Source organism: Erinaceus europaeus, chromosome 17 (assembly GCF_950295315.1).
Source record: "Erinaceus europaeus chromosome 17, mEriEur2.1, whole genome shotgun sequence".
Lineage (NCBI taxonomy): Eukaryota > Metazoa > Chordata > Mammalia > Eulipotyphla > Erinaceidae > Erinaceus > Erinaceus europaeus.
In genome coordinates this window covers 30,861,281-30,883,100 of record NC_080178.1, presented here as the reverse complement: position 1 = coordinate 30,883,100, position 21,820 = coordinate 30,861,281, and the positions used below count along the sequence as shown (strand labels likewise).

The window sequence follows — 21,820 nt, the reverse complement described above, 5'->3', positions numbered from 1 at the left end:
ATTTATATATATCTTTATATACTTATAAAGATAAAAAATTTAAAAGTGAACTTCTGAATTAATAAAATTTAAGGTTTTTTTCTGTTATAACAAATAATGTAAGGCTAGAGAAATCTCCAAATCTAAACTCTCTAAATCTTATCTGAATCTGTCATAAATTCCATCATTTTTCTCTGACTCACAGGCAGAATAGATTTATTTGATGTTAATGACTGAGCTTAGGGACCTAACTGAGATTACTGGGAGCTACTGAGTGTCACAGATGGGGACATGAACCAGATCATAACCAGGAAATATTTGTATAGGCTTCCTCAAAAAGGGTCTTCAAAGAAAGGATCTAACTCTCAATTTTTCATTGATCAGTTGTAATTTACTTCCTTTTTTAAGTAAATATCTACTTTCATTTCTCATTTTTAAAAAGGTTCCCCCACCCCAATTTTATAAGTTCTTGAATCCCCCTCTGCTCCTTCTGTTCCTATGAATTTGCCTCCCTTGGCAGCAAATAGAAGACAACCCACAGAGCATCATTGACCAATTGTGTGTGAAAACCACGAATTCCAGCAAAAGGATTTCCCTGTCCCCATCTTCCACTTATTCTCCTATGCTTTCCCCCACCTACTCATGCATCCCATGCGCTTGCTCATCAATTCACTGTCACAATTACCCATCTTCCTACTAGTTTTTCCACCCACCATCCTCTACAGATTTGCTAATACCCTTTCCTATCAATCCTTTCTTTCCTGCTCTCCCAGGGAAATGCTAACATTTCTGACAGCATCTCCATGGGGATGAAGAGGAGGAGGAGTTGCAGGGAAAGAACAGGACTGAGGAGGCAAAAGTCACTGAGCCATGGCTATAGCAGATGTTCTCATAGTGGCTGGGGGTGGTGACAGTGACAGAGGAGATAGGGTAAGAGAAGGTTTGGAATAGTAAGAAATTGCTCCATAAACTTGTTGTCTGTAAAACATCATAAATCATGATACATGTTGAATGTGACCTCTAAAGGTAAAAATAGTGAGAAACTTCATTAACTCAAAACACACTATGATATGATGGTAAGAGAATGTACCAGAATCCAAAAAGTGTACACTGTAGTTTTAACTATTTAAAGCCTATAATGGCATATGACCTGATATGCAATAGTGAGAATGTCATATAAGCATAATGTAATTTCATATAATAGGATTTATCCCTAAAGCTTATCTATTGCTCTTATGTTGTAGTTTCCATTTTTAAAAATAAGTAACTTACTCCAGGATTATGGACCATCCATACCTAACTGTTCTCAGTCTCTTACTAAAGAGACCCAGTCAAACTAGGCACTGTATTGTGCCATGTAATTCCATAACTGGGACTGCAATAACATAAGACACAAAACGTATGCCTCTTAATAAGTAAACTTATAATGTTAAGACATAACCAAAAAGCTTTTATTTAAAATCAATAGTGAGAAATATATAACAAAAATGAGAAACTCAGTAAGAAATTGAAGGCAACAAAATACAATATGGAAATTCACTTACAGGGAAGTTTGAATCACACCCTGGTTCCAGCCCTTGACTGGATATCCATTGTTTTAAAAGCTGATAGCTACAGTCAGTTATTTTGGCTCTTAAAATTGAATCATGGACTTACATATCTGCTCAACACAGGAATAAAAATCACCAAACAGAAAATTTAAAAGATCTTAATCCCAATTCATTTTTATCAAACACTATGAAAACCCAATGAATATAAAGTGAAAAAAATAAGTTATACTAGAGCTATGTCTTTCTGTTCTAAATGCAAAATGTCCTTATTTATTTACTTATTTGTTTATTGCTTAATAATCTAACACTCTGCATAGGACATGGCATAAGGTGGAATAAACTTGTCCATAATCAGAAAATGAACAGCCCTTGCCTACACTGAATCAAAGGAAACCAAATTAGTAATGGTACTTCAAGGTTTCCACTCCATGGGAACTTGGAGTTTGGTCAGGCAGCTGATATAGACTGGTGGAATCAATGTGGATGGTGCATATTATTAGTCTGTGTTCAATATTTCTTCAGCTGGATTAGTAAAGTGTACTCTGCCTGAGAGGGAGTACAGAAAAATGCTGGGCAAGGGAGACAGCATATATAAAGATACTCTCATGCCTGAGACTCCCAAGTCATAGGTTCAACCCCGTGCACCAACATAAACCAGAATTGAGGAAGACTCTGGTAGAAAAAAGGGAGGAGTCCAAAGTGAAACATATTGAGGTGGCACTGATTGCATTGATTTGGTTGAGATCAGAAGATGTAGTATCAAATGATATGGATCAAAAGAAGTATGAAGGAAAACTAGCAAATCCCCAGAGGTTCCATGCAAGGCCTTACCATGATTTATGTCATTTAATGTTATTTACAAATAACTGTATTTTATATACTGATAAGGCCAGTTGCTTCTGGTTTCCCTGGTCTAAGATTGTAGGTGACTTAATATTTCAAAAAAAGTTATTATTGAAAGTGCATTAACAACTTAAGTCCAGTGTTAAAATTTTTCTATTGTTATTTATTCTCCCTATTATTGCCCTTCTTGTTTTATTCTTATTGTAATTATTGTTGTTGATGATGTCATCACTGTTGGATAGGACAGAGAGAAATGGAAAGAGAAGGGGAAGACAGAGAGGGGGAGAGAAAGATAGACACCTACAGACCTTCTTCACCACATGTGAAGCAACTCCCCTGCAGGTGGGGAGCCGGGGGCTCGAACCGGGATCCTTACACTTGTCCTTGCCATTTGTGCCATGTGTGCTTAACCCACTGTGCTACTGCCCCACCCCCAAGTGTTGAAATTCAATCAGTTTACTAATATGAAATTTTAAGTGCTTAGATTAAAGGAATATATACTCAGAACTGAAGTCTATGCATTAAGAAGCATGAGACATTCGATAAAAATAGTTAAAATTGAAAGATTATTGTCTCCAGTGGCATGTCAGTGACTTTCCTTATTTTAGCACTGCGACTTTCATATTCAAGAAATCTTCATTCTAGGCAAAATGGAATGGTTGTTACCTTACTCTTACCAAAGAGTTTTTGTTCCTTCTGCAAGTTACTCTCACGTACTTCCTATTACACTTCCCTCAGTCACTCCAAAGCTAACCTTATCAAAATAAAGACTGCGAAAGCTAAATAAGGGCAAGAGACTGGCATACTTTAAGAATGACTCTTTAGTCACTATCAGACCACCCCAACATCTGGGGCCCTAGTTGGGGAGTCTTGAGATTCCCACAAAAACATGATGGGCCTAGACCTCAAAAAGATCCCTCTCTCCATTATCACTGGTCATCTCTAACAGGAACAACACAATAGACCCCTTTGTGGGCCCGCATAGGACCTTGCTCTCAATGTGGATCAACAGTGGTAGAGAATGTTCCATCCTCTGAAGGAAGACTGCATAACATATTCTATCTACCACCTGAAGAAGATGAGTCCTGAAATTGAGGCAGATTGGAACGTTCCTACTCATGACCATAGAATGTGAGCTCAAACCTATAGGGATGCAGAGGTCACATAGGCTCCGAAGCTGAATATGGGCCCCAGATCAAATTGATGGGATCTACAGTCAACAATATTTATACACCTTTCCCATATATGGGAGTTACTCTCTTCCCTGATCCAGCTTTCTAACCCTTTTTCCAGCATGACATCATCTCCCCAGACAATAACTTGAGTCCACCTGCATATCAGAGGTCAGGCTCAGGGAAAAAAACAGTATAGTCATGGGTCCTTTGGAATATAGCTAAAATAGGCCTACTGGCTAGCTTCAAAACAGAGACCCCAAATCTTCATCTGCACTATTCCAGCCTTTAGGCTCATCATTAGTCAACAATTTGTTCTGCTTTATATGTCAACACGTTTTTCAGCCACCACGTTCCAGATGCTACCAAGATACCAACTAGACCTCCCTGGGCAGATGACTCCACCAAATGAATCCTGGAGCCTCACTTCTCCAGAGCCCTGCCCCACTAGGGAAAGAGTGACAGACTGGGAGTATGGATGGGGCTGCAAACCCCCATGTTCAGCAGGAAAACAATTCTAGAAGCCAGACCTTCCACCTTCTGCATCCCATAATGACTCTGGATCCATACTCCCAGAGGGTTAAAGAATAGGAACGCTATCAGAGGGGATGGGATACGGAGTTCTGGTAGTGGGAATTGTGTGGAGTTGTACCCCTCTTATCCTATGGTTTTGTCACTGTATCCTTTTTGTAAATAAAAATTAAAAGAAAACATTGAAAAATGGAATAGCAAATATATTCTTCAAAATTCATAATTACAATTTGTTAGAGTTGAAACTTTTTTTGTCTCCCCCTCAGACTGTATCCAGAGAAGCCAGGCCTGGGATGTCAACCCTCCAGTTCCAATATTTGGTTGATACTTTTCCTAGTTCATGGGACTCCTAAGTTCCACTTTGAGTAGCACACCTCCTAACAAAGTCACAGAACCTAGATACAGACCAGGCCCCATGAGATAGGGGACATGTGCACATGTATCCATACGTTAAGGGAAAATATGTACCTTAAACTAAAAGTGTGCAGTAGTCTACAATGACTCAATAAGTGCAGCAAGCAAATAGAAAGACCTAAAAAAGACACCATAAAGTGCCTAAATATTCTCTTCTCTTCTTCCTCTTCTTCTTATCAGAGCACTGCTTTATGGAGGTGTAAGGGATTGAACCTGAGACTTTGGGTCTCAGCCATGAGAATCTCTTCGCATAAACATTATGCTATCTATCCTCGCTCAAATATTCTCTACTTAAACCTAGACACCCTCCTCACCTACTTCCTATTTCACTTCCCTCAATCACTATAAGTCTAATCCTGTCAGATAAAGTAAAGACTACAAAAGCTGGATAATGGCAAGAGACCAGCACACTCTAATGATGAACCCCTTGGTCACGCTCCATCGTCCAGGGCCCTAGTCATGGAATCCTGGGATTCCCACATAGACATGATGGGCCTAGTCCTCTAGCAGATCCCTCTCTACACCATCACTGGTCATCTCTAACAGGAACATCATAAACCCTATTTAGGCTTCTACAGGACCTTGTCCTCAATGTAGAATACTGGTAAAAATTGCCCCACTTGGGAGCTGAGCAGTGGTGCACCGGGTTAAATGCACATAGTAAGAAGCACAAGAACGGGAGTTAGGCAGTAACACAGCGGGTTAAGCACACATGGCACAAAGCGCAAGGACTGGAGTAAGGATTCCAGTTCCAGCACCAGGCTCCCCACCTGCAGGGGAGTCACTTCACAAACGGTGAAGCAGGTCTGCAGGTGTCTATCTTTCTCTCCCCCTCTCTATCTTCCCCTCCTCTCTCCATTTCTCTCTGTCCTAACCAACACAACAACATCAATAAGAACAACAATAATAACTACAACAATAAAACAAGGGCAACAAAAGGGAATAAATAAATAAAATATTAAAAAGAAGAAGAAGAAGCACAAGAACTCACAAGGATCCCAGTTCTAGGCCCTGGCTCCCCACCTGGAAGGGTTCACTTCACAACTGGTGAAGCAGGTCTGCATGTGTCTATCTCTCTCCCTCTCTATCTTCCCCTTCCTTTTTCTCTCAGTTTCTTTCCGTCCTATCCAAAAGGAAAAAAAAGAAAAAAAAATAGCCCCAGGAGTAGTGGATTTAAATAAATAAATAAATAGGGAGTTGGGCGGTAGCGCAGCAGGTTAATTGCACGTGGTGCAAAGCGCAAGGACCAGAGTAAGGATTCTGGTTCGAGCCCTCGGGTCCCCACCTACAGGGGAGTTGCTTCACAAGAGGTGAAGTAGGTCTCCAGGTGTCTATCTTTCTCTCCCCCCCCCGTCTTTCCCTCCTCTTTCCATTTGTCTCTGTCCTATCTAGCAATGAAGACAGACAACAATAATAACTACAACAATAAAACAAGGGCAACAAAAAGGGAATTTTTTTTAAAAATAATAAATAAATACATAAAATAAAATTTAAAAGAAAGAATTTGCCCCGCTCTCCGAAGGGAGGCTGGATCAACATATTCCGCTACTCAAAGGAAGATGGGTCCTGAAATGAGTACAGCCTAGAATGTTCCTAGCTGTGACTGTGGACTATGAGCTCAGATTGGCAGGTATGCAGAGACTACACAGGCTCCTCTGCTTATACAAATAAACATGGGCCTGAGATCAGATCAATGGGGTTTAGGGTTAATACTATTTATATACTCTTCCTATACTTAGGAAGTATTTTCTGCTCTGATACAGCTTCCTGGTCCTATTCTCAAATCTGACACAATCCTTCCAGACAGTACTTATAGCCCACCTGCATGATTAGCTGTCCAGCCTGGAAAAAATTAGTGAAGTCACAGGCCCATCAGAATATAGTTAAAATAGACTTCCTAGCTTCTTCCCACATAAAGATCCCAAATCTCATCTGCTATATTCTTACCTTTAGGTTCCTTATTATTAAGTTTTCTTCTTTATATCTTAGTGTTTTTTTCAGCCACCAAGTTGCAGATGCTAGCAAGACACCAACCTGACTTCTCTGGACAGACAACCTCACAAGTGTGTCCTGGAACCCTAACTCCCCAGAGCCCTACCCTACTAGGGAAAAAAAGGTACAGGCTTAGGATATGGATTGACCGGTCAATGCCCATGTACAGTGAAGAAACAATTACAGAAGACAGACCTCCTTCTTTCTGCATCCATATTCCCAGAGGGATAAAGAATAGGGAAGCTTCCAATGGAGGGGAGGGATACAGAACTCTGGTGGTGGGCACTGAATGGGATTGCTCTCCTCTTACCCCAAAACTTGTTATCATTATTAAATCACTAGCAAAATAAAAGAAAACTTAAATATTTTTTGTTATTTTAAATTGTAACAACTTACAGTGAATGGTAACCATATTGAATGGAACAGTAAATCTAAATAAATATAAGTGACCTCTCTCTCTCTCTCTCTCTCCATATATATATCCTCTTGTTTACTGTATGATAATAACTTTAAAACATATTTTTAAAAAGAATAATTGAGTAATAATTCAAATTCCTAAAATCAGCTATTTGCTGTCAAGTCCATGTGTTAATGTGTATAAGTGATGTAAATTATTCAGAAAGTATTTAACCAACTTGTGAGAAAAAGCACTTTTTGTTACAGGTCAAATGAATGGGGACAAAAGGTATTAAATCAACTTTGCCTCTCTCTTCTTTTAATGAATAGCATGTACTTTACAAAATGGTAGATTTATACCAATTCAATACTAGCAGGCTTGGATATCACTTCCTAAACCTTTAGCTAATTTACACAGACTATGAGACATAATTTATTTTAGAATATATTCCACAAAGGTTAATATTTACATTTAAATACAAGCATAAAGTCATTTTAAAAGCAAGTTTTAGGTGGGAAACACAGTGTTTATAATACTATTTTCAGAAGAAAACCAAATATTAAGAAAAAGGAATTATTGCAACTAGGAAGGTATCTTAGTGGTAGAACATAGGACTTGTATGCATGGAGGTACATTTCAGTCCCTAATGTCACATATGTTAGGGCAGAGTAGTCCTCTAGTTTCTCTCTCTCATAAAAATATTTTTTAAAACAGAGCATCAGAAAGAAAACATTAATTACACTTAAAGGCTGATCAAAGTACAATTACTTTGAACGTTATCACATATAATACAAATGTAACCAAAAGGAAGTAGAATTATAGCAGTTCCTTACATAGAGAAGGGTCATACTTCAAGTAAATGAAACTTATTGATTATAGTTATTGAACTCTGGAATATACAATTATAGAACAGAACCAATAACCTAGCTCACCTGTGAGGGTGCCTACCTTGCCATGCACATGATACAAGTTCAAGTCCTAGCCCCCATAGCACTACAGCCCTAAAAGAAGCTTTAGAGCTGTCTGTCTATCTATCTGTCTATCTCTCATCTATCTACCTAACTACCTAACTATCTACTTATCTATATTCTCTTTCTCATTCCATAATTATAGAATAATATTAACTTGATAGACTTAATATGGATATTCTGTTATGATAATCATGCTTTTGCTATCATTAGTTTTCAATATATAAACCATTTTAGCCAAGTATTTCTTTTCTTTTTCAAAGGTGCAATAGCAAAGAATAGGTCATCTAGCCATCTTATTCTGACAAAAAAAACTAATTTGCCTTTTCTCTCAGTGTATTCTTAAGTATTGATTTTACCAAGTGCACTCAGACATGTGTCACACTTATCCAATACAGATCTTCTTCCTTGGAAATGTGGTTTGATCAATCAGTCACCTGGCATTTCACCTCTAATTCCTTTTGCCACTGTCTGTCAACTATTAAAACTTGCTCACTTCTCCAAATAAGCTGTTTTTAAGGCCTACACAGAGTGAAGTGTTATGCATTAGTTATGTATTCAATACTAGACCCCTGTGAAAATTATTGGAAATATAAAAAGATTCTTAGAAATGTAGTCAAATATCCACATGATTAAATTTCTTCATTAAAATCTCTTTACTGAGGGATGAAGAGGTTACACAGGCTCCTACGATGAATATCAAATCGATGGGGTTTATAGTTAACAATATTTATATATTTTTCCCAATTTTGGGAGTTCCTCTCTTCCCTGATCCAGCTTTCTAGTCCTATCCCCAACTCTGACACCATCTCCATAGACAATACCTTTGGTCCACCAGCATGTTAACTGTTGGGCTCAGGCAAAAATTAGTAAAGTCATGGGCCCCTTGGAATATACCTAAAATAGACCTACTAGCTTTTTCCAAAATGGAGATCCCAAATCTCATCTGCAATATTCTTGCCTTTAGGTTCCCGATTATTTAACGATTTTTTCTGCTTTATATCTGAATGACTTTTTTAGCCACCAAGTTGTAGTTGCTACCGTGATGCCAACCTGACTTCCCTGGGCAGACAACCTCACCAACATGTCCTTGGAACTCCACCTCTCCAAGAGCCCTGCCCCACTAGGGAAAGAGAGAGACAAGCTGGTAGTATGGATCAACCTGCCAATGACCATGTTCAGCACAGAAGCAATTACAGAAGCTAGACTCTGCACTTTCTGTACCCCATAATGATCCTGGGTTCGTGCTCCTAGAGGGATAAAGAATAGGGAAGCTTTCAAGGAAGGGGATTGGATACAGAGCTCTGGTAGTGGGAACTGTGCGGAACTGTACCCCTCTTATCCTATGATCTTGTCAATATTTCCATTTTACAAATAAATTTTAAAAGTTCTTTTCTGAATTGAAAACTAATTAAAGTTTATAAATACACCTTTCAAACACTGCTAGGTATTTTCTTTTAAAACATTACCTGAATGGAATGATAATGTTACCACTTGTAATCCAAATTCCAATTTGAGGAGAACAGCATAAGAAATTCAAGCTGTGTGGCATTGTTAGAACAAAGTATTTTCATCTCTGACTGAACCCAATGAGAGTTGCGGAGTAATACCCACCTTGAGCTGCAGGCCTCCTGGGAAAAGAGTGTTTGCTGGAAGGCTTTTAATGTGTTGGTACACATAAGAGGAGAATTGCTCCTGCTCAGCCTGTAATTGGGGGCCAAGTTTAGAGAGATGACCTCTGTTGCTTTTGATAGCTGTCTGCAATTCATCAATCAGTCTGCTCACCTGAAGGGGTTAAATTACAAGAGATGTTAGCAAGAAGTAATTGTTGATGTCACACCTATTAGATTTTTTAGTATCCCTTTTGATGGGAGAAAAATGACTTCAATACGAGCACTTTAGTATAGACTACTATCTTCAAATAGAAAACAGAAGAGATACACATTCTTTTTGTATCTGTGGGAAATTTTCTGATGTTTTCCTTCAGTGCTATGGAATTGGTGGCCATTTATAATTTTTCAATTAAAGGATTCTCTGTATATGAAAAGAAATATATATATCTGACAGCATGTACTTTTAAATGGATTAACAAATTAAAACATTTCTAAGATTTAAAACAATTCACATATAAACCAATGAGAGTTTTTTAATTCTATTATATACATCTTTGAAGAATATATAACTTTAATATTTCTGTATTAATATGTAATGTGCACATTAAAATTAATAATTTATTGACTTATGATTAAATTAATTTGTGTTCTTTATTGCAAAAGATCCAAGTGTAATTTTTCAATTTCATAAGCAAAATTTTCCAGTGTGTCATGTTTCAAATTAACACCCTAACCTAAATAATATTTTGAAATTATTCAAACTTTTGAATAAAATTCTGAATAAGACATTGTATTTTTATGAAAACAGATAAACATATACCTTTCATTTTAAATTTTCTAGATTTCTAATCAGAATATTTAAGACTGACATGAATGGGGTGGGGGAAGTGGTGGGCAGCAGCACAGTGGGTTAAGTGCACATGGCACAAAGCGCAAGGACTGGTATAAGCATCAGGGTTCCAGCTCCCCCGCTCCCCACCTGCAGGGGGGTTGTTTCACAAGTGGTGAAGCAGGTCTGCATGTGTTTATCTTTCTCTACTCCTCTCTGTCTTTCTCTCTTCTCTCAATTTCTCTCTGTCCTATCCAAAACAATAACAATAATAGTAAAAAAATAGTTGAACTCTTTATTCCTAGATTCTCTATCTCTCTTAAATGTCAACAGAACAGGAAATATTCCTCTGAAAGTCTCCCACATAATGACATTTTATGTTCTTTCTATCTCTCTTTTTAATTTTTTTTATTTGGGGGAGTAGTGGTTTACAGTCAACAATAAACACAGTTGTTGATACATGTGTGAAATTTCTCAGTTTTCTTCAAAACACACTAGCCCCTTACCTAGGTCCTACTTCACCATCATGCACCTGGACCTGAAGAACCCGACACACACCTCTTTCTGCTGAAAATATGCACCTCACTTCTGATGTTAAATCTATATTTATATAAAAGCATAACACACTACTGTGAAGAGTTTCAGGCAAGTGAAGCAAGTAAATTTGTACTGGTATATAACTTAATATTTTCTTTTTATCTAGTTAGTTCAAAATCATCTTTAAGAGGCCAGACTCTGGTATGCCTGGTTGAGCAGCTATCTTACAGAGTGCAAGGATTTGAGTTCAAGCCCCAGGTCTCTATCTGCAGGAGGAAGCTTCATGAATGGTGAAACAGTGCTGCAGGTCTCTCTCTCTCTGTGTATCTCTTGCCATTTCTATCTTCCCTTCCCTTCCAATTTTTTACTGTCTTTATTGAAAATAAATAAAATCTTTTTAAAAATTATATTTGTATACATTTCCTTATTTTTCCCCAAAATGTTTAAACATATTATGCATATATAAACAAATTAATATTTATTTAAATTATCTCTATTTTCTGTGTTCTCCCATTAAAAAAAAAAAACCTTCTTTTTAAATAAAAGACCTAGGGAATATTTGTAGTATAAGTGTTTTTAGTTTTGTGGTCCCCAAATTCCTCCACCAAAGTTTACTTGATCATGCAGTTATACTCTGAAAACAACAGTAGATAATATGCAAATTAATTGACCTGGTTGGGTCCCAATTAAATTTTATTTAGAAAAACAAACAGTGGACAAAATTTGGCACTAGGGCTGTAGTTTGCAAATGCATATATTTTCTCTTCTTCCCTTTCTTACAATATCTTAATATATATAACAAAATATCTCTTAATCTATTTCCCTACTTGTATTACCAAAAATGACTAAGTGATCTCTTATGTCCCTGTTCTCACCCCTTCTAAACTGCCCTAACATCACCAGCAGAATAATTTACCATTATTTACATAATGAGACCTCCAATTGTTTCCTTATATTCCACAGTTAGTATTCAAGATTCAAAAACATTTATTGCATTTTGGAACAAATTTCTGGGCTTTCCATAGTACTTTTAACCCTATAGGAAAGTTGTAGGGGCCAGGTGGTAGAGCAGTGGGTACACATGGTCATGCAAAGGACAAGGACCAGCTCCCCACCTGCAGGTGGGTCACTTCAAAAGCGGTGAAGCAGGTCTGCATGTGTCTATTTTTCTCTCCCCCTCTCTATCTTCCCCTCCTCTCTCTCTCCTATCCAACAATGACCACAATAACAACAACAATAATAATAACAACAATAAACAATAAGGGCAATAAAAGGGGGGAAGTAGCCTTTAGGAGCAGTGGATTCATAGTTCAGGCACTAAGCCTCAGTGATAACCCTGGAGGCAAAAAAAAGTTGTAACACTTAAAATATGAAAAAAAAAATATATATATATATATATGGCTGGTGAAATACTCAACCAGTAAAGCATGAAATCTGTATATGTGATTTTCCTGGTTCAATCCTCAATGAACATGTATCAGAGTTGTGCTCTCATTCATGAGATACCTTTTCTTTATGTCTCTCATAAGAAAGAAAAAAACGAAACTTTTAAAAAACAGATAAATAAAATATGGGGGAAAAAAACAAAGAGGTGGCTCCATGGTGAGTCATACATATGGCACTGGGTTCAATCTCAAGCACCTCACATGATAGAGAGGTACTCTGGGACTTTATCTCTCTCTCTCTCTCTCTCTCTCTCTCTCTCTCTCTCTTTCCCTTTCTCATATATACAAAGATATACACACATAAAACTATTAAAATTAATAAAATATAAAAATGAGGATGATGATCAATATTAGCCAAGGCCTTCATTATCTACTTTAGTGACCTCTATCAGCATTATCCTCACAAAATCACAAATGGATTATAAAATCCATCCTGACAAAGCTAGGGATGGAAATAGGTCAGATGACTGACTTTTAACATTTTTTAATTTGTGATTAATACGAGGTTACAAGATTGTAAGATTACAGTGTATAGTTCCACATCACATCCACCACCTCTGTTTGGTATATACCCACACTCCCGCCTCTCTAAGATAACCACTATAGTTCTCACATGTCTTAAAAACAGTTTGCTTGTTTTTTTTTCCCAAGTTCACATGTATCAGTTCTTTAGATTCTACATATGAGTAATACCACATGGTAGTTATCTTTCATCTCTTTTCTGATGAGTGACTTCTTAATAATTATTTGACAATGTTAAAATCTAAGAACCAAAGATCTTAAAAAGAAAACTCCATTTCTGGGAAGCAGTGATTCTCTCTGAACCTATTCTGAGCATCATATTATTCAAGAAGATATAATTTTGTGAAAATTTTAAAGTACATTAAATGTCATATAATTTATTTTGCTAGTTTATAAAAAAGCTCCCTCTAAATGTGGGTACTGTACCATGTTTTGTAGTAAGTCACACACACAAAGGAAGAATTTCAGGCTTTGATTTGAGAGTATTTTTATACATGACTGGTTTTACTGTCACAATCCATAACCTTTCACTGATAGAGGATTTCATGTGACATCAGAAATCAACCAACCATACAATAGATGATGTCATTTACATGCTAAATAACTATTGGTTAAGGACTTAAATTTCATTCTCTACAAGTTCTTTGTCACTTAAAAAAAATTTGATATCATTTTTTTCCTTAGCCTCATAATTATTTGTAACGGTATACAAAGTGTGAGTACACTAGTTTCACCTGTTTTAAATAGCTTAAAACTATCAGATACGATGTCCTAGTAAACACTAACATATATCTGAAATATAGGAGAAATAAATTAGAAATTCTGCCACTGGCATTTTTGATAAAGTTTCTTTCCAATAATATTAAAACTTTACATTACTTTACATGAAGATCTTGTATCCTCAAAGTGCTACTTTTTTATTTATTATAACATGTTACCCTTAAAGATAATCCCACATATGAAATAACTGATATATCAAAATTGAGTATATAACACAACAATTTTAAATTATTTTACATAATATGATTTTTTTCAAATCACAGATGTTACTAAAAGGGAAAACTATTCTTTAAAATTCTTCATCACGAATCTCTTTTTTCTGCAAATCCTTTTTTTTTTCATTCTCTCACTATAAAGGCAATGTGAATAGGGGTAAAAGAAGACAAAACTTGACCTTTTGTGATCCCAGCATTAATGGGTCTGTTCATAATTCAATCTATGTGTGTGTGGGAGCATCCATGTGGAAACATAGAGGCCTGAGAGACATAAAGCCTTTCCCTTTAAACATTATCTGACCCTATCAGTCCCATTCACAAAAGAAGGCTTACGTATGCATATGTTGAAAAAATGCACCATCTCATTGTGCAGCAGAAAGCCTACACATTCTACTCTTCGTTCTCTGTGGAAATGCAGCACGGAAGTGACACTTGTACAGAATTTAGGAGAGTGACAAATGAGCAGAAGGTAACAAAAAAAAATTGAATTGAGTATTCTGATGAGAAAACAAACCAAACTTTTGAAAGAATGCAAATGCACACCTGTCTATGAATACGAATGTGTTTTTTCATAACAGGTAAGGTTGTTTCGCCATGTTTTTATGTTATCTGCATGTTTGAAGTTAAACTCTCAGGTGATTATTACTCACCCAAAATGTTATTCTGTCATCATCATTCTAAAACATATTCATGTTGAACTTCTATATTCTGAACAACATTCTGATAGTTGTACTTTGAACATTACGAATGACTATTTGAGGAGCTTCTTGTTTTTTAAGAGTGAGTTCATTTGTTAGCCTTAATGCTATGTGACCTTGAGTTCACCTACAATAGGAAGAATTCCAGAGCACTTTGTACTGAATTGCCACTTGACACCAGTAAAAAGAATGACTGTCTCTATTCTAGAAGCATCACCTTTGTTGTTGTTGTTGTTGTTATTGCCATTAACTTATTTAATTGTCCAGTTTATGGTATTTCCACCAACAAACAATCTATATTTTAACCAGTTCAGTAGGGTAATGCATAAAGAGTTCTTTCATATCTTCTGTGTTAACATACAAACATAGCCACTAACAATGAAATCTTATCTCCTTATTTCACCAGGTCCCTTGTTCAAATGACCAAGGAGAGGAGGTATGAACAACTTAATTTTAACCTACCTGTTGGTACAGAAAATTGTAGCATTTAGCATGGTTAACAACATAAGTGGGGATGCTGTTTGAAATGTGAACCTCAGCAGAAGCATCTTGACATGTGCCAGAAGAGATGCCTCAAATCAAAGTCAAAGAGGAGTTTAAACTTAGAATAAAGAAACTTTCTAGCTAAAAATATTAAGATGAACCAGAAAGAAGTCATAAAGGTGGAAGCTCCCTAAAAATCTCTTTGCTTCATACCCAAGGGTACAATATTTTTCAGGTTAAAAGTTAAACTTAGTAAGAACTTCCTGAACAAAAACTAGAAAAGATATGGGAACAAATCAAAGCTATTTCTTTATTTGGAAAGAGGAGTTGCAAGGTAATTACCAAGATAACTGAAATGTAATGTACCCCTTCTTCATACCATTTCAAATTCTCCCAAGGTTTGAACATCAGTAGTTTTCTAGAACCCTTCTGAGATAGAAAATATTTTGGAAAGAGATCTACCCTGTTTCCATTCAGTGATTACACATGCGCGCACACACACACGTATGTATATATGTATGTATGCATGTACTTAGTTTTGAGGTCTGTTCAAATGTCTGACATTGCTATCCATTCTCATGAGAGAAGGGCAGTAGAAAATGGAGACATTTTAAAGAACTTGATAAGTCACCTGGCAATAGGACTGTGTTGATGATAAGAATGCGGTCAGGGGGAAGATGGCGGACTGAGAAGCTTCTAGTAGCGTGTGCTCTGATCACATCTGGAAACGGTTCCAGATGCCACCAGGATGCTGGCCAGGCTTCCCTGGATTGAAGACCCCACCAATGTGTCCTGGAGCTCAGCTTCCCCAGAGACACACCTTACTAGGGAAAGAGAGAGGCAGACTGGGAGTATGGACCGACCAGTCAACGCCCATGTTCAGCAGGGAAGCAATTACAGAAGCCAGACCTTCTACCTTCTGCAACCCTCAACGACCCTGGGTCCATGCTCCCAGAGGGCTAGAGAATGGGAAAGCTATCATGGGAGGGGGTGGGTTATGGAGATTGGGTGGTGGGAATTGTGTGGAGTTGTACCCCTCCTACCTTATGTTTTTGTTCATTAATCCTTTCATAAATAAAAAATTTAATAAAAAAATTTTTTTAATTAAAAAAAAAAGAATGCGGTCAATTATTACAGAGGCTGGGAGAATCTGCCTCACAGTCCTCTAACCACAGGAATAAAATTACCCAGTTGTTCCATCTACTGTGCTCTAAAACCCATCATCAAGTTGGCATCAGTCACTAAGGACAACAGACATTTCCACTCCAGATAATCACAGGACTTCTCTGATGGCCAAATTTGGCTCAAAGGTGTAGCAGCAATTTTGCTGAACCTTCCCTATCTTGTATGGAAGTCTATGAGGCTTCCACTCAATCTCCCCTTCCTCTCTCCATTCACATTCAACATTGTATAGTCTGACATATCTCTAAGTCTTATCCAAAGTTCTAATTTTCTCACATAGAAACCTTTTCTAATAAACTCCCTAAGCATTTTATTTCATTTGGTATCTTCTTGTGAGATAAACTGGAATAACAGACTTTTTAACCATCAGTAATATTACATGCAGATAACCAGTAGGCCATTTCCAAAAAGTCTGATGTACATCTATTATATCTTTACTTCAGATTATCTAATAATTCATACATTTATGATTTTTCTACTTTAAATATCAAAATTGCAATAAAATTACTGGTCAAAGAAATCAAATCTCAGGTTTTACGGTATTTAGTTTGGATTTTGAAATATTTAGAAATATATATTTTTGTAAAATGTAAAACATAGCCAAAAATACAAATAACCCCACCCCCAGCTTTTCAATTCTCTCCATTATTAAAACTTTACATTTCCTTGCACAAATTAAGGCCAACATTTGATGTCACACACCTTTTCCAACTAAAAATTGCACATCAAAATTGATGTCATCATTCTAAAGTATTACCTAAAAAAATTCACATCATTTATGACATATATTTAGAAATTACTCAAGGCCAGAAAATAATTCACCTTGATAGTATGCCTGCTTTGCCACGGATCCAACCAGGTTTGAGTCCATTCCCCATTGAGCTAAAGGAACCTTTAGCGCTGTTCTCTCTCTCTCTCTCTTCTTCCCTCCCTCTCTCTTTCTCTCTCTTTCTCTCTCTCTCTCTCTCTCTCTCTCTCTCCATCTGAATAAAAGTCCACTCAGAGCTATGAACCTCCAGTCAAAAAAAGTTATTAAAATATACACACTCTCATGCCTGAGGCACCAGTCCCAGGTTCAGTACTCCACACTTCCATAAACCAGATTTGAGTAGTACTTTGGTAGAAGAAGGAGAAGAAGGAGGAGGAGGAGGAGGAGGAGGAGGAGGAGGAGGAGAAGAAGAAGGGGAAAAGAAGAAGAAGAAAGACGAGGAGGAGGACGAGGAGGAGGACGAGGAGGAGGACGAGGAGGAGGACGAGGAGGAGAAAGAAGGAGGAGGAGGAGGAGAAAGAAGAAGAAGAAGGAAGAAGGAAGGAAAGAAAGAAAGAAAGGGAAGAAGGAGGAGGAGGAGAAGAAGAAGAAATTCTAAAAAAAAAAAAAAAACACTCATATACATGTATATATCCACACATAAACACTTACTCTCTTTACCATGTATTTACTTCTTTGAAACAAAAAAAAACATTTGGAGTCATAACTGATCAAGCAAATACGGGCTAAAATAAATCACTGTACAGAGAGAACACTGAGATATATCAATAACATATATACCAGCACTTGCTGCTATTAATTATTTTCCTAATCATAGAAGATTGTATAATTTTCTCACATCTTTTTGTTTCTTCTCTTGGTTAAGACTGCCTATCCCTATAGTACTGATGGCAATTTTGGCTGTGCAATTTTGGTGGCCACTAAATATATATGGAAGTCTCCATGCAGTCCACCATAATCTCTCCCACAATAAAAGAGACATTCTACATAAAGGCTGGGGTTCAAAAGAAAATCACATGGAGCACAGCTACAGACATCTGGGAAGGAAATGTAGCATAAACAATAGACTTTATTTTCTGTATGATGTCTTTTAATTTATATCTTATAGGTAATAGTGTTGATTAGACTAATAAAACTAGAGATATCTGGTATTTTCTGAAAGTTATCACATCAAGATATATATCACATTTATTTTAAACTTACTTATAAAATGTAAATATAAATTATTTAACATTTCCCAGTCAAACTAATATTTTTTAATTTATAACTACCAATATAATGTCTCAAGATGTTGATAATATTAGGTGAAATGAGTCAGATAATTTATAAATGCAGCTGTTATTTGTTACTTTTCAGAAATTATTCAAACTGAAATTTTCTTCTGAAGTTTTTTCTGCTGAGATCACCAACCAATGTTTACAAAGTAGTTACATTTGGGGCATATTTAAGTCCCAGATATTAACAAAGTTTTCAGTGGAAAACTTGAATTCACTCAGGAGAAGTTAATGCATTGTATAATACCTATTCATTTATTATAAGATAAGTAATTAGCAAATTAACTGCAATTACACTGATAAGAAAATACTAAAAGCCCAAATCTTGGATGTATTTCATTCCCAAAACATCAAAAGAGAAATACATGAAAAGTTAAATTTTTAAATAGTCATATGATCTTATTCTTTAAGTTGCTTATGATTTTATTTACTGATAATGGAACATAGAAATTAGCACATTCATGATCTATCCTCAGAAAAAGTAATGCTTTTGCATTCCAGGGAGCTATGTGAAAAATCATTTTCTCCTTCTAACACCAATTTTGTATTATTATTTCATTTTATGGAATATGCTGTCAACTTCACAGCATGAGCTTTAGAGAGAAGAAGGTTTGCTTTAATCGTTCTTCATTACAATACTGCCTACAGAATCTTATGATTAGCTCACTTATATTTGACATTTTGTATACTACAAGTTGTCCTTGATAAGAGAGATCATTGCCATCATTTCTAAAAAACAAAACTATAATTCTATTCCTAGAAGGTTCTAGAAAATAAAAACAAGATTTGCTATTTATTCAAAGTTCAACAATGCTTTAATAATTTTCCTATGGTATCCTGTCTTATAATTTAAGTTACATGTAATAATTTTCTAATTTAGGAAATGTTCATAGGTACTTTTCAGAAAATTATGATTTATTCTTCCAAACACGATTATATTTTAAGCCACCTATATCAATAAGATGAATTATAGTTTTGACAAATTTCATCCATTATTCTGTCAAGCAGCTATAGTTGACTCATGGTCAAACCCAGGAAAATCTGTCCTAATTATAAAATTTGTGTTCATTATACTTTTATAATACAGTTTTAAAAATGAGTTCCTTACTTCTTTTTGTGCTTTGTGGTGTTCCTGAGTTGTCATTGAAAGAATGACTTTTTCAGTAATTTTCTCTTTCTGTTCATCTGCAGCCAGGCTCAACTAGAAAATTAAAAAATCACATAAAAATAAGCATGTATTGACTCTGAAGAGAAGCATTAATCAAACAATTAATTTGGCATACACATAGAAAGTGAAATTAATTTGACCCAATACTTGCATGAAAATGAATTTCATTTAGACTTTATAACTTTAAATTTAAAATATTTGACACTGAATGTTCCACTACTTTCAATGCATTTTAAAAGTTGTAAGCATCTTAAAATATGAACAGGAAGAGGATTTACTTTAATTACAGATATTTGACACCAATAAATACCTTTTAAAAGCATTTATCAAAATGATCATAACTATTGCATATTTTGTCTGACTTGCCTTTTTTAACTCTCCTTTTAAGGATTTTATTTATTTACTTATTGATGTATGAGAGAGAAGTGATAGAGAGCATCTGCATATCACTCTGACATGTAATGCTGGAGGTTGAACTTGGGAACTCATGCTTGAGAGTCCAGTGCTTTTTCCACTGCAATTCTTATACTGCTGATCATTTGCTTGTTAGACTGATATCTCCTGTCAAAATCTTTCATTACCAATAAGAGACAAAACGGCTGCTTTTGTGTCAGTATAAGAATGGTGTAATTTATAATATTTCATGAAAAAAAGTTAATGGATCTTAAACATTTGAACAGACAGTTACATCTGACCTACCATATTTACAAAGGTCTTCTACTTATAAAGTTCTCTACAATTGCTGCCTCTACATTTTGTATAAATAATCCCTATAGAAAAATATGATTTTCATTAAAAATAAAAAACTAAATTCATAGAATAGCATTCAATTGACAGATAAGCACTAGTAGAAAGGAAGAAAATGAGAGCAGTATACAGAAAATCTCATTGTAACAGTTAAATGTTCCTTAAGTAGAGTATTTGTCTTGCTATATCTCCTTACTGAGGCGTCAACATATTTTTGCTTATTTGTTTGTAATTTTGACATGTTTGCTTTGTTAACATAGTTGTTTTAAATTGATTTTCTCAATTGTTTGCCTGGCAAATGATGTTTGAATTTGCATGAATCTTTAACCCCTTCATTTCTGAGGACCCATCCTTAAACTTGGGATAAAATGGGAATGGTATAAAAGTCTGGCTTTCTCAAGCTAGCCATGCATATTTCTGAGGGGATAGTAACAAATTTGCAAATGTTTCATTCATAGCCATGCTATAGCTCAGCATATGAGATTTTGCTTTGGTAGTAGGAGTTTTCAGATGATTCTTTGGTGTGTGTGTGTGTGTGTGTGTGTGTGTGTGTGTGTGTGTGTGTGTGTGTGTGTGTGTGTGTGTGTTTGTGTGTGTGAGGTGCCTCATGCCTAAGCAATTCCACTTCTCCTATAATGACATTGTTTTACTGTCTCAGATAGGCAGGTAAAGACACCACAGAATTAGAGTTTTCCCCAGTGCCGTGGTCTGAGAACTTACACATAACAAAATGCATGTCCTACCATCTAAGGTATCTCCCAAAACCCGCTAATTCTGATTATTACTGTAGATAAGGAGTTGACAGTCATTTCGGTAACAGTCCAGATGTCAAATATTTTAGCCTTGTGGTAGGAAAGATACAGTTCCTGTTGTAATTACTCTAGCAGTATGAAATATATAATATATATAAATGAGTAATCATTGCTATGCAATAATAATTATTTCATTGCAGGATAAATAGCAGGCTAAAACTCACCAGTGAGCAGTGATTTGCCAACCCATTTTATAGACTATGAACTACCAATAAAGATTTAGTTAGGATATGATATTATCACATAAGATTGTTCTTTTGTTTCTTTAAACCACTTTCTTTTTTAAAATATATATTTATTTATTATCGGATAGAGACAGAGAGAAACTGAGAAGAGAGGAGTAGATAGGGAGACAGAAAGACACTTGCAGTCATGCTTCACCACTTGTAAAGCTTTCCTTATGCAGGTGGGATGAGGGGCTTGAAACTGGGTCATTGTGCACTGTAATGTGAGAAGATTATTCTTAAGATAATTCTACCCAAAGAATATTTGTGTCTATAATGAAGGAGTAAAAAAATATAAGTAGTTATAAGTCAAACTCAACTTCCACAAGTAGAAATCATATGTAAACCATGACTCAACATTCTTATTCAAATTTCTATGATTATTTCCTCAGAGGAAAAGCCTCACTTCCAGAGGAGGTAGTTGTGAAGAAGTACTGAAAAACGTTTATCATGTCCATCCATTCATTGTCAAATTCATTTCCAAATGCAAAAACTCTCAATGGAATCTTTTTTTAAAAGAAACAAAGGAAAACAAAAACAGAACTATAAAACTCTTTGGAATCACAGCAGTAAGTTATATTGAGTTAGGTTTCCAAGGACCAAGACATTTAAAAATGTTTCCAGGTAACTCTTAAGGATTCAGAATTCGTCATCTTTGAAAGAACTACCTATGGAA

At 35.9% G+C, this 21,820-nt stretch overlaps 1 protein-coding gene across 1 annotated transcript in view; it reads right to left on the bottom strand.

Annotated features, from left to right (window-relative positions):
• Nucleotides 1-20,917, bottom strand: part of LOC132533698 (doublecortin domain-containing protein 1-like) — a 36,993-nt gene extending 16,076 nt beyond the window's left edge. The window contains exons 1-3 of the mRNA XM_060175765.1: nt 20,894-20,917; nt 19,302-19,394; nt 9,461-9,631 (exon numbers count right to left, since the gene is read on the bottom strand). Coding sequence (XP_060031748.1) covers nt 9,461-9,631; nt 19,302-19,394; nt 20,894-20,917 — 288 coding nt within the window. The remainder of the gene's footprint in view (nt 1-9,460; nt 9,632-19,301; nt 19,395-20,893) is intronic.
• Between the last annotated feature and the right edge of the window lie 903 nt (nt 20,918-21,820).